General features: G+C 43.0%; 1 protein-coding gene across 1 annotated transcript in view; it reads right to left on the bottom strand.

The window, feature by feature from the left end:
• Nucleotides 1–1,908: 1,908 nt before the first annotated feature.
• LOC113131922 (leucine zipper putative tumor suppressor 2 homolog) overlaps nt 1,909–11,796 on the bottom strand; it is a 33,884-nt gene continuing 23,996 nt past the window's right edge. Inside the window, 8 exon segments of the mRNA XM_026309682.1 lie at nt 1,909–2,517; nt 2,638–2,742; nt 2,974–3,096; nt 3,098–3,472; nt 3,747–3,893; nt 4,013–4,135; nt 4,261–4,923; nt 5,814–6,458. Coding sequence (XP_026165467.1) covers nt 2,335–2,517; nt 2,638–2,742; nt 2,974–3,096; nt 3,098–3,472; nt 3,747–3,893; nt 4,013–4,135; nt 4,261–4,923; nt 5,814–6,425 — 2,331 coding nt within the window. The 5' untranslated portion in view covers nt 6,426–6,458 and the 3' untranslated portion in view covers nt 1,909–2,334.

Genomic DNA, 11,796 nt, shown 5'->3' with positions numbered 1-11,796 from the left:
CAAATTTGCTGAAAGGGGTTTGATTATATTTCCAAATATAGGAAATATTGGACAGTTAGCATCAGCTCCAACCTCAGCCTAATGAAGAAGTCACCTGCCTCATGCATTTATAAACGAACGTGCACAAAATCCAATGATGAACACATGGATCAGTGTAATAATACGATACTGATAATCAAGTGACAGATTAATAAAAATGGAGAACAGCAGGCCAACAAAAGCTCCCCACTGCTTTTTCAGCTGCAAAGTTTGGTCATCACATGGTGTATAATATTTGTGTCACACAGAGTATATAATGTAAACAGATTTTCATGCATTACAGTATCAGGTGCACTCGTTCTATGCTGCTGCCTCCATTTATAATTGATCTATCATTTGAAATATTGGTATGTGATATATATATTTATATATATATCTATATCTTTATATAGAAGTCTTTATACTTTGTATATTAAACCCACACTTGCACCAGTACTACAACAAAATATCTTCAGGCCCTATATATAAAAAAATATACAACATCTCCTCCATTATTCCTTGATATATACTCTTTGTAAAATAAAAGTTCTCAGACCACTACTTTTTTTTTTTTGTAGAGACCTGCCAAGCTCAGTGTTATACGCAGCCCTGCATACATTGTGAGAAAACACAGCAACCCACAGCTTTAAATGTTAACATGCTCTTCAGCAATTTATATTTAGGGCTTCAACAGCGACCTGCCTTGAGGACATTCACCGCTGGTGTTACTGCATTTGAAAATTCTCCTCTCACTGCTCTCTGAACCAGCTTCTTCTGAAATCTGATACACCAAAGACATGCAGACATGCCAGTCTCGCTATACCTGTATAGCAATCAGTGAAGAGTATAGTCTAGATGAGACTAGGAAGACTTTAACAGTGTTATTTGGCTTTAGGCTGCCAAAGGCTAAGCAAAGAGCTTGGATATGAAGAGGAATAAACGGAAATTCTGAATAAGCATGCCAACGATTCAAACACAGGCTTAAATCTCTCAGCGACATCATGACAAAACTGAAAGAACATGCTCCATTTTTAGTTTCCTGATACCGATCGCTGAGGTGCTTTCACTGTATAAAAATAGTTGAATAAGAAGCAGAGATAGAGAAAGTGTAAAGTGAGAGTAGACATAAAGACAAAGGCATAAAAAGAGAGAAAAAGAAGACGGTAACATCCTGATCTCTCCCATGCTACACTCTGCTTCCTAGGGCTACATAACTGTAAAATGTAAATATTTATGTCAGAGCTCGCTGCATTGTATGAATGAGTTGACACATTGAGTGCATGACTGTTGGTGGTCTTAAATCAGCAACAGTTCAAATAAAGCATTTCCTTTGAACATTTGGTTATTTGTGTCCTCTGGGGTTTATGTCCACATAAGCAAATTTCAAAACTGTTTTTTTGAGTTTGTCGCTGTGCTTCACAAAAACAGTTATATCCCACACAAAAGAAAACAGGAAAGTTGTGCAAAACATCATCTCCCAGGTGAACAGGTTCTTTCACTGACAGTGACAATTTATAATGCATTTCTCTGGAGTGGTAAGAGTGTTAATACATACCTTTTCAGATACACACTGCTGAGGAAATACCTGCAAAATGAGCTCAGGAACAAAAGCATTCCTCTTTATTATTCCAAAATAAAATGACCTTCTGGTCCTCCGAACGCCATAAAACACGAACAGCAAATGTTGTAATGTTTGCTGTTATTTTCCCTTTAGCAGAACCAGTGCAGCTGTTGTTGCTGATGTCGCAAATTAGCACAGTTTGGACGGGTGATGAGGGCGGTGTCTTTAATAGCCAGCAGTGGTGGGGTTATGGAGTTACTATCATGATGCATCTCTAACATGCATGCTGGTGGCCGGTTATCTAACCCCATGTACTACCAAGAAACATGTAACCAAATTAAAATGTAAGTAGTAAGTTGTTTTTTTTTTTTTTGCTTAAAGTTCCCATTGATTTTTTAATACCCTGATTTGACAAACACCTTTTTTTCACCACCTTTGCTCCCACAAAAGGAAAGAAGTCTTTGTGCTGGCTTTGTAGTGGAATAAAACCCATTAAAAGCGCCAGTGGGAAACACCTTGTAAAGATTTATGATAGTACTCCTCTGGTAGCAGAAAGTGAGAATGCACCTTTGGGAGATCTCCCTTTTGACAGTGACGAGTGCTCGCTTGGTGGTCCAGGTAAAGCCATGTTAAAGTATTTGGCTTGGAGTTCAATGTTTGGTTTAAATATTCAGAGTCTTCTGTGAGTTGTGCTCCCATGTATTTCTGTGACTATATAACTGTAAGTGTGTGTGTGTGTGTGTGTGTGTGTGTGTTTAGATCTCAGTGGCAGTGATTTCTTCAAAGTGAATGTCATTGCTGCCGCTGTGCACCTCATAGTCCTCCATGTCCCTGTTCTCCAGCTCCAGGCTCAGCTCCCTCATCACTCGTTCGAGATCCCGGTTTCGACGATACATCTGGATGTAGTTCTGCTGCAGCTGTTTCTGATAGCAGATTACCTAGGTGAAAGTTTTAAAAAAGTAAGTAGTTAAACAGGTAGGCAGAGAAGGAAAAAGATTTTAAGAACTAAAACTCTGTCAAGGAATTAGAGAACAAATCTTCATCTTCCTCCTTCTTACCTTTTCCTTTTCCTCTTGCCACACCCTCCTCTCATCCTCAAACCGGGAAAGTTGCTCCTCCCTGGTCCTCCTCTCGTACATGAGCTCAGCCTTCAGCCTGTCCACCTTAGCAAAAGAGATAAAGCAAATGTTAGACACATGTACTGTTTAGCGGTACTAAGCGTGAAATTTTGTAAAATTCTGTGATCAGTATGTAGAAGAGTTGAAGTAAAAAGCAGCATAACACTGAAATACTAAAATACAAGTACCTCAAAACTGCAGAGGATGTAGTTACAGTCCATTAATGTATAGTTTCTCATTTTAAGTCGGAAAAAGGCGCAGAAAGAAAATGTGTACCTGTTGTCTGAGTGCAAACACAGTTTCTGCATTCTGCCTCTGTGCTTTGGCTTCATCACTCTCTCCTCCCCAGACCAGATGGGTCTCCTCTCCATCACGGTACATGGAGGGACTGGGCCCCCCCCCTTCCTGCCATACTTCTTCCCTGTTGGAGGGACAGGCTCATGCATTGTCCCTTCATGGCTGCATTTCCACTGTGACTAGACATGTCACGGAGCCGCACTGACTCCTCTTCCAGACGGCCCACTTTCTCCCGGAGTAGCTCGGCTTCACTCTTGCGCCTCTGGAGTTCGTTCTCGCAGACTTCCAGCTCCAAAGATCGTGTCCGCAGGGCCGTCTGGGCCTCCTGGGATCGAACCTGACTGGCTTGCAGTTCAGATCGAGCTTCTCTTAGCTGAGCTTTAAGGACCACAATGTCTCCGGCCTTTTGACTGAGCTCCGACTGGATCTCCTTCAGCTGCTGCTTCAGGAGGGAGATCTCTCCTGACTTCTGACACACCTGAAGAAACAAGGGAAAGGGACTTAGAGAGCTTGCTCCTTAAAGGTAAACCTCAAATTCTTTCGAGTGTCACCTTGGACTTAACACTTTTCCTTTTGTGACATTTCATGGTTTCATGAGTGAGTCAACAGTACAGAGATGAACAGGAAATGAGGAGTGAAAGAGACAGGAAATGACATGCAGTAAAGGTCTCCTGCCAGACTCGAACAGGAACACACTACATCACCATGTCTCCCCTGACCTAACACCTTTTCAGTGTCTGACTCTCACCCACCTCCCACTTTGTCTCTTCCAGACGTGGCCCCAGCTGCGTCTGCTCCCTCTGGATGGTGGCACATCTCCTTTCCAACGTCTCTCTGTCCTGCAGCAGAGAGGAAAAGTCCTCCTGCAACTTCTTTTTCTCTTGCTGGAGCTGAAATACCTGATGGTGCACACAGATGTATATATTACTTATTTTCCATACTACAGCTTTCTTCAAATTCCCCACATAAATATCACTCCATGTAAACGCTTTGAAATATTTTAAAATACTTAGCATACCTGTAACTGGAGCACCTGCTGTGCCCTCTGGGCCTTCTGAGAGGCCTGCTTCATCTTCGTGGCACAGCTCTGTCTCAGCTCTTCCATCTCTCTTTCACAGCGACGCTGCTTCTCCTCATACACCTTTTACAGCAAAAGACATGGGTGAGAGGTCAGAGGTTAGTTCTTCATTTGTGCTAACAGAATATCAATTATTGAGTGTTTTAAAATAAGATTAGTGTGGTGAAGTGAGTGCCTTTATGTGTCACCTGGCAGATGGCAGCTTCATTTTCATCCAGATTTTCACGAAGCTGCTGGAGCTCCAGGTCTCGTTCCCTCAGCTTCTCCTCCAACTCCCTCACCACTGCCTCGTAGCCCTCCACTGGTGGCGGCGAGTGGCCACAGGATCCGCTGTCTGATAGGGGCTGTCCACGCCCACTGAGTGAACCTGAACCTGTGCTCTTGCTGGATGAGGAACGCCCACTGTCTGAATTAGTGTGACCATGGCTTCCACTTCCACCCGAAGTGTTTCGGCCCAAGCCTGAGGTGGGTTCCAGCTGGCCCCCAGAACCAGACCTGGAGCTGGAGCCCTCACTGGGAGCTAAACTGTAGCCTGTACTGCTGTGAGTAGGGAGGCTGGAGAGGGAGTTCCTCCCTGAATCTGACATGGAGCAGGACTGACTGCTCCGAGCATTACGACTTCCACTGTAGGAGTTGCGTTTTCCTTCAGAGCTGGAACTGCTGCCCCCTCCATTGCCATTTGTGCTATTGGCACTGTTGGATCCTCCAAGGGGCAGCACAAGGTGGAGGCTGGCCTGGCTTTCCGACAGGCTGCTGCCGCCTGGCCGTGGTGACAGGTACTGCACAGAGTGACGGTTCTTTGGAACAACAGGTTTGAACGCTGTAGGACGGATTAACACTTTCTCTATGTTCTGAAAGTACAAAATTATATAAAAAGCAGCATTAGTGATAAAAGCTAAGCTGTGCTAATTAGCAGTGGCTGAATAACATGCATTAGAAAGGGGTGAGTGATATGCTGGCAGGTCAGCCCTCAAGGCCCTGATTAGTTTAATTTGATTTAATTGATATTCATGGGCTTCATTAAGTAATTTTCTTAATGATTTTCCTATCATTTAAAATAGAGAGGCAGGCAAGAGAGAGAAGGATAAAGAAGAAAGGACAGAGAAAATCTGATTAAAAGCCACAGAAACAAAGGAGGAGGAGGAGGAGGAGGAAGAAAAGAAAGACAGTGCGGGTGAAAGCTCCTCACATGTTCTCAAGCATTTTTCTTCCCTGAGGTTCAGTAAATACGTCACTGAACCTAAGTGAGCTCATGACGTATCTGCAAGGTGAGTAGCTGTCAAATGATCCATCTGAGCCTGTCAGGCCAGTGATTAAGTTTCCCTCTGGATCAATGGGAATAAAGGGGCAATTAGAGAGCTGAGGTAATCTGCCATAAAACATGTCAGCACACGCTGCAGAAATTCTGTTTAAGTGTTTCATGAGAACAGTGTGTATAATATTAGCCATACTAATGTACTGCTCTGGCTCTGGAGAGAATGTAAATATAGCACCATCTGCTACAACTGACTCATACTGGATTATTGAGGCCAATGCTGATTAGTATTTACCTTTTATACACTTGATAGTTATGTTTTTTTAACATCTACACACACAAACAAAGAATATAATATTTTTTAAAATCTATTTTTCAGTGCTCTTATGTATTGGATACTAAATGAGTTTGGCATTTCTGTACTGCAGGGTCTCATTCCTTCTCAACAGATATACTGTTTACAGCTCTACACACTGTTTCTCTTACCTTCTCTAACTGTCCTGACACTGGGATGAGTTTGGGTGGAGGCCCTCCAATGTTGCCGTTCAGAGTCCTGTTGTCCCTTTGGTCCTCCGGGTCACTGCACGGGCTTGCAGCTGCCACCACCAGGTTGTCGTTCCAGTCTCCAACCACCACTTCATCACTCACATACTCTAATTTCCCATTAGAGCCACCACCTACTGCCCCAGCAACTGTTTCACTCCTGTATGCCCCAGCAGAGTTACCAGGCCGAGGCTGCTTCTTGGTGGGCAGTGGAGGAGGCAGAACCTGGGGCTGAGATTGGTTGCTGACAACCAGTAGCTGCTCCAAGGAGCTCCCGCTTCTCAGGGTGTTATCCTGGAGCCGGAAACAGCTGGTAGCTGGCGTGGAGCGTCGTGGCTTGGCGTTGAATTCACTACCAGCCCGACAGTGTCTCTCCTGGTATGTACGGCCTGATATGAGACTGCTGACAGAACCCATCGCTGTCCCAGGGCTACAGGGCCCACAGGGGCCTGAGCAGGGGGCCGAGGGGGAATGGGATGATAGTGGTCGGCACTGCTGGACGTCGAGACCTGGATTGGGGTGGTCAGTCACAGGTAGCGCCTGAACCAGAGCCATGGCAGCCCGATGGCGTCAGACACACCACGCACTCTGATGAAAGAAAATAAAGAACTAAATTGAATTCTTACTCACAAAAGATGTGACTATTACAGATGCTCCATTGAAGAGTTGTATTCATGCATGGAAGGTTTATAATTCAATATTCATGAGACATAATATTTTCCTCTAACTACCAATGATGTCACAACCGATTTTATGGCCCTTTAGGCCCCAAATATGTGATGTAGTCCTCCCAAATCATTTACTCTGCCTTTTCTGTTTTGCATATGAATTTATGAATTAAGTTTACTACTGAGTTGTCTTTCCCACCATATAGAAGAGTACTACTTCTGGTTTCAGGACTCTATTATTACATACAACTAATGTGGGAACTTCAGCGTGCCAACATCTGATAATGTTATTTGTACTTAACATCTCAGACATGTGTAAAAAAACTTTGAGAACCATCCCCAGCAGAGTTTGTGCAAAAGGTGGTGAACAATCTGGACAGATGACCACTCTATCACAGGGCACACAGAGACAGACTGTTTATCTTATCATTAACCTTATTATTCATCTCAGCATAAAAGTTAAAATTTCAAAATGTAAATGTTATAGTTTTAATTTGCATACAAATGTATTACAATTAAAATTTTAATTCTTTTTCGGCAAATTATTTATTGATTTTAGGTCTGTTCCCACTCAGAAAACTCATTAGCTACAGCACTTCAGAGCTGTTTTTGAAACATTTCTCTTGGAGGAGATCCCCAGATCCCACTCCTGTATAAGCTCATCCCTCATTAAATACAGACTATATCTCTGGTGACACCGTTGCTAATTGTCAATGTCATTAATGAAGCAAGAAGAGAAAAAAAAAAGAGGATGGATTTAGTGGCGACAGACAGTGGGAGAGAGAATGAGTCACGGTCATCGCCGACTGCAGCTGCTCTGTGATTATCCTAAATGTCCTCATCTGAACCTGGTGTGCAGTCATCTATGTATTACTTCTAATACTGTTTCCTGATCACAATGCACACACACGTATCAACAAATCTTTCAAGTAATGAATAACTGAGTCACTTGGTTGCTACACTATTTTTAGAATGAGAAATAGGGATACAGATTACTAACACAAAAAGTGGCAGCAGATTAAGTCTTCCATGTGCAGATAGTATTATCAGTGTTAGTGCCCCATAGGGACACTGATGGGACACGTATCCTGAGCTTGTCGTGCCAAGTCCAAATCCGTCTGGCCAAGTGGAATAATCCACGTCAGCTACGGCTGCACACAGTCTGTTGGGACTAACATAATCGTACAGACTGACACCCAGACAGGGCATGTACTGTACAGGGATATCCATACACATAAAATAGATGCAGCAATCATGGGAGACCCAAACAAAGTCTGTTGTCTCAGATATATAGATATATATGCCAGAAAATGTCAAGGGGAGATAGAGAGAGAATTACCTGAACAGGTGGAGCTTTTGTTTTGTTTATTGAAGCACAATTTAATCAAAGAATTAGATCAGATTCCCTTGTATTGCAGTGTCTTACACCATGCCTGTACCGCTGTGGCATTGAGCATCAGCATTGGTGTGGCATTGAGTTTTAGGTCATCCATGTTTTTGCCATGCTCAGAGGCCAATAGACTGCAGTTACTTAAATGGAAGAAGCATAAAGCTTGTCCACATATACTGATCTACTGTATAGTACAAGCAATATGCAGCCTGTGTAGATTGGAGCAGCTGGATTGATTAAAATAGGACTGCATCTGTTCTGTCAGACAAATGCAAAAGGGATGACTAAAAAACACAGCTGAAGTGCTTTCTATATAGACATGCCAATGCAACACAGGCAAACACTTTTACACACACTTTCCCTTACCAGCACACAAAAAGTTAAAGTACACCACAATATTGGGAGATGAGTGTTTCTATTCTGGCAGCCTTGGGGCCTCAGTATACTCTAAAGTAGACTGTCAAACAGTGCCTGACCCCCATTCTCAAACACCTTCCAACTTTCAAATGTCGAAAAGGGTTGGGGGTGGGGTAGGAGGTTAATGCTGGGGCCTGTCTCATCCACTCTGTTTAAAGGCAATAGAGGGTGGAGCAGACCAGGGTAACCACACATTTGGAGACAATGGTGCAAACACTATAAAGTTGAAAATCATGAATGCCTTCAAAGAGAAACATCCTTATAGTCCCTATTATTCCTGTTTGCCATTAAACGTCGGTATGAAGACGTTTGCCTTAAGGTGTGTTTGGATGACATGCTGCACAAGCTAGTTTGTTTCAAGTATAGTGCATCCTTTAAGATGTAATCACTAGCTGTAAACAAAAAAATGAGTGAGCAAATCAGAACAAACTATAAATACGCCATCAGATTGTCATAGTATATTATGAATACTGGTCGTATCATCCAGCACTACAGGAGTCAAGGAAATATGGCAGGTCTTATTTGTTAATGATCAGTCAGTAGGATGATTCAGTTCCTGACAGCTGACTCCATATTGACTAAACTGAGATTATGCCTGTGAGTACAATGACAGGGAGTGAGAGGGAGTTAAAGAGAGAAGACAGACAACATGAGTACACATGAGTCAAGGAGATAAAGATATGTGTAGCATGTGATCACTTCCTCTGCCAAAATAATCACACCTCACGTCCTCCTTTCACCTTTTATTTAATATCCCCACATCGTCTTTGCTTCTAGTCCTGACAAGGATCTCTCTGAGCAGGGATAATAGTATTAACAACCCGTGAGACTGTCCTCATGCCTCCCCCAGATCCTAACCCTGTGACCCCCTCTGGTGAGTGAAGGGGAGCCGGTCTGATTCTGTCCTCCCACTGCTGTGATCTCCAACGGTCTGGTTTTGTTCTGGCTACTTGGACAACAAATCCCGAAAGCTATTTTCGCTCTCTGATGTTGCTCACTGGTTAATTCTTAAAAGTTATTAAAGCCCTCCTCTCCTCCTTGGCTGCATTCCTTTGACAAAGTGAAAATACTTTTACCATCCCTCCATCTGCCCCTACCATTTCCTCCACCTTCCTCATTACATGCATCCTCCTCTGCTGTCAGCAGCAAAAGGCAGGCAGCGAAAAAAACAGAATTCATCACTAAAAATAGAAAACATCTCAAGTGCCTGAAATCATTCTGATAGTCTTTCATAAGGCGTTTCTCTCAGTGAGGTATTTGATTCGATGTTCAAAAATAAACTCCAATAGCGTTGCAGTCAGCTATTACAGGGTCAAACCTGGGGCACTTTACACCACATCCTGACACACTAAAACGAGTAAATGATGCTGAATATCCTAAAGGCAGATTCACTGCTTCTGACTGGAGCTGGAAATACACAGAATGCTTGTGAGAGTCTACTGGCCACATGGAAGCAACTGGCCTAGGATGAGTAAAAGCAGGACTGACAGAAGAAAAAAGTTCCCAGGTAGCTCTCTAACAAGATCCACAAATGGGCTCAGTGATGGGGAAATAATCCTGTTATGATAAGTCTGTTAATAATGCCAGGAGAGGAAGCCCTTTATTCCACAGCAGCAGATCACCCCTTGCAATAACACGCAACCTTTGAGCTGTTCCGGAGACTCTGCTGGGCTCAGGACAGAGTTAGAAAAGCAAGAAGAAAGACAAAAAAGAAGGGGGTTTAGGAATGAGGACACAAAGGGAGGCTGGGTGGGGGCAGTGGTTGGGGGTTTAGGGGAATTCCAATACCAGGTAGTGGAAAGAGAGGCTCCAAAGAGGCCAGAGCTCTTGGGAAAACCAGGCATCTATAATCCTGTTTGGCCATTATTTGGTGAGCACACAGACACCAGGGTCTGAGCCCTTTAAGATCTCCTGACAAAATCAAATGTGAAGGGGGACATTATTTGCCATCTAAACCATCTCCTCTACTGCTGAGCAGCAAACATGTTACTTATATCACCTCGTTCAGTTTTCATTTCTTCTTTCATCATCATCCTTTCACATCTGCCTCGTTCAGCTACTGGAATGTTAAAAGAGAAGAAGAAATAGGATCAGAAATCTACACTGTGGCCTTTTGACTCAAACTGCAGGAGTTCCGGTTGGTGTGATCCGTCACTGTGAAAACAAAGCTGAAGTGGGCTCATTCCTGTAAAACCAGTGAGGTTATGGGTACATTGTGTCAGCGTTTACAGCAGCAAGAAATCTGCAGTAGAGCACAGGCAGCAGATTTGTTGTGGATAGTTGCGTGGAAGCCTGTTCAAACTTGGATAAAGGACAAACTAGCAAAGTGCAATGCTAGGTACTTATGCATGATTGCAAGATAGACAAAAAGCAGTGTTAGTGTGCCGTCTCTGTTTTGATCTCTTTTCAAGCATGACACAAGTAACCCTACAAATCATGACGAACCGATCATGATTAGGACCTCACTTCCTAATCAGGCACAGTAGTATAAAACAGTAGTATGAAACAACAAATCCTAATGCTGCAGAGGCCAAATCACAAAATTTGGCCTTTTTATTCAATAACAATCAATTTACTTAGTTAAAACCGTCAGAACATTTTCTTTGAATCTGCATTAATTGGCACCTGATGCTAAGATTATCAAGTGCATTAGCACTTAGCATTAAACACTGATTTAAGGAATTGTGACAGCATTCTTTGAGTTAATTGCTAAACTGACCCCTGTGTCTTTACGCTGATTTCATTAATTGTTAATACAAAAATATTGATTAGTGCATCTGTAACCACTGATAAAGGTGACCTCTTCCTGGTGAACTACCATGCTATCAATACCATGTGTTTTAGGGCCTTTCATCACCTACTTCCACTTTTAACCCTCTTTCCTGTTCCTGCTCATTTTCACCCATATCCCTTTTCCTACCTTACCTGCTTCCTGTGCTGGACTGTTGCTCCATTTCCATCCCCCCTTCACTACAACTCTCTACTCACTGGTCTATGCAGCTAGATTTTCATCTGCCCCTGCTCTAACAGCAACACAGCGTGACTAACCAAAGGCAAAGCCAGTGTGAAGACTAGAGCAACAGGTGGAAAGTATAAAATTGTCAGATCAGAGCAGGCACAGTACAGACGAGGGCAAAAGTGCAAACGACAATAATAAGAACCATTCATGAAAAGTGCTTTTGTGCATCGTTCCTTTGTCTTTAATGGGAGGTCACTGAACAGTAGAGTTTCACTGATCATGAAAACAATAGTCAGTGACTACTGAGTTTCCAAAATAAAGCAGGATACTGAAAGACTGTAGAGTAAAGTCAATAACTTGTTGAGACCAGCAGAAATATTGCACTTTGGTAAACAGAGCCTGGGTGGCCATGATTAAATCCTGGGACCAGTAATCCCAATGGATGGAGAGAGTGAAAAAGACAGAGAAAGTGAGGTGGAGAAAATCAGGCTA

This window comes from Mastacembelus armatus, chromosome 15 (assembly GCF_900324485.2).
Source record: "Mastacembelus armatus chromosome 15, fMasArm1.2, whole genome shotgun sequence".
Lineage (NCBI taxonomy): Eukaryota > Metazoa > Chordata > Actinopteri > Synbranchiformes > Mastacembelidae > Mastacembelus > Mastacembelus armatus.
The sequence above is the reverse complement of the archived record's forward strand: the minus strand, read 5'-3'. Positions and strand labels throughout refer to the sequence as shown.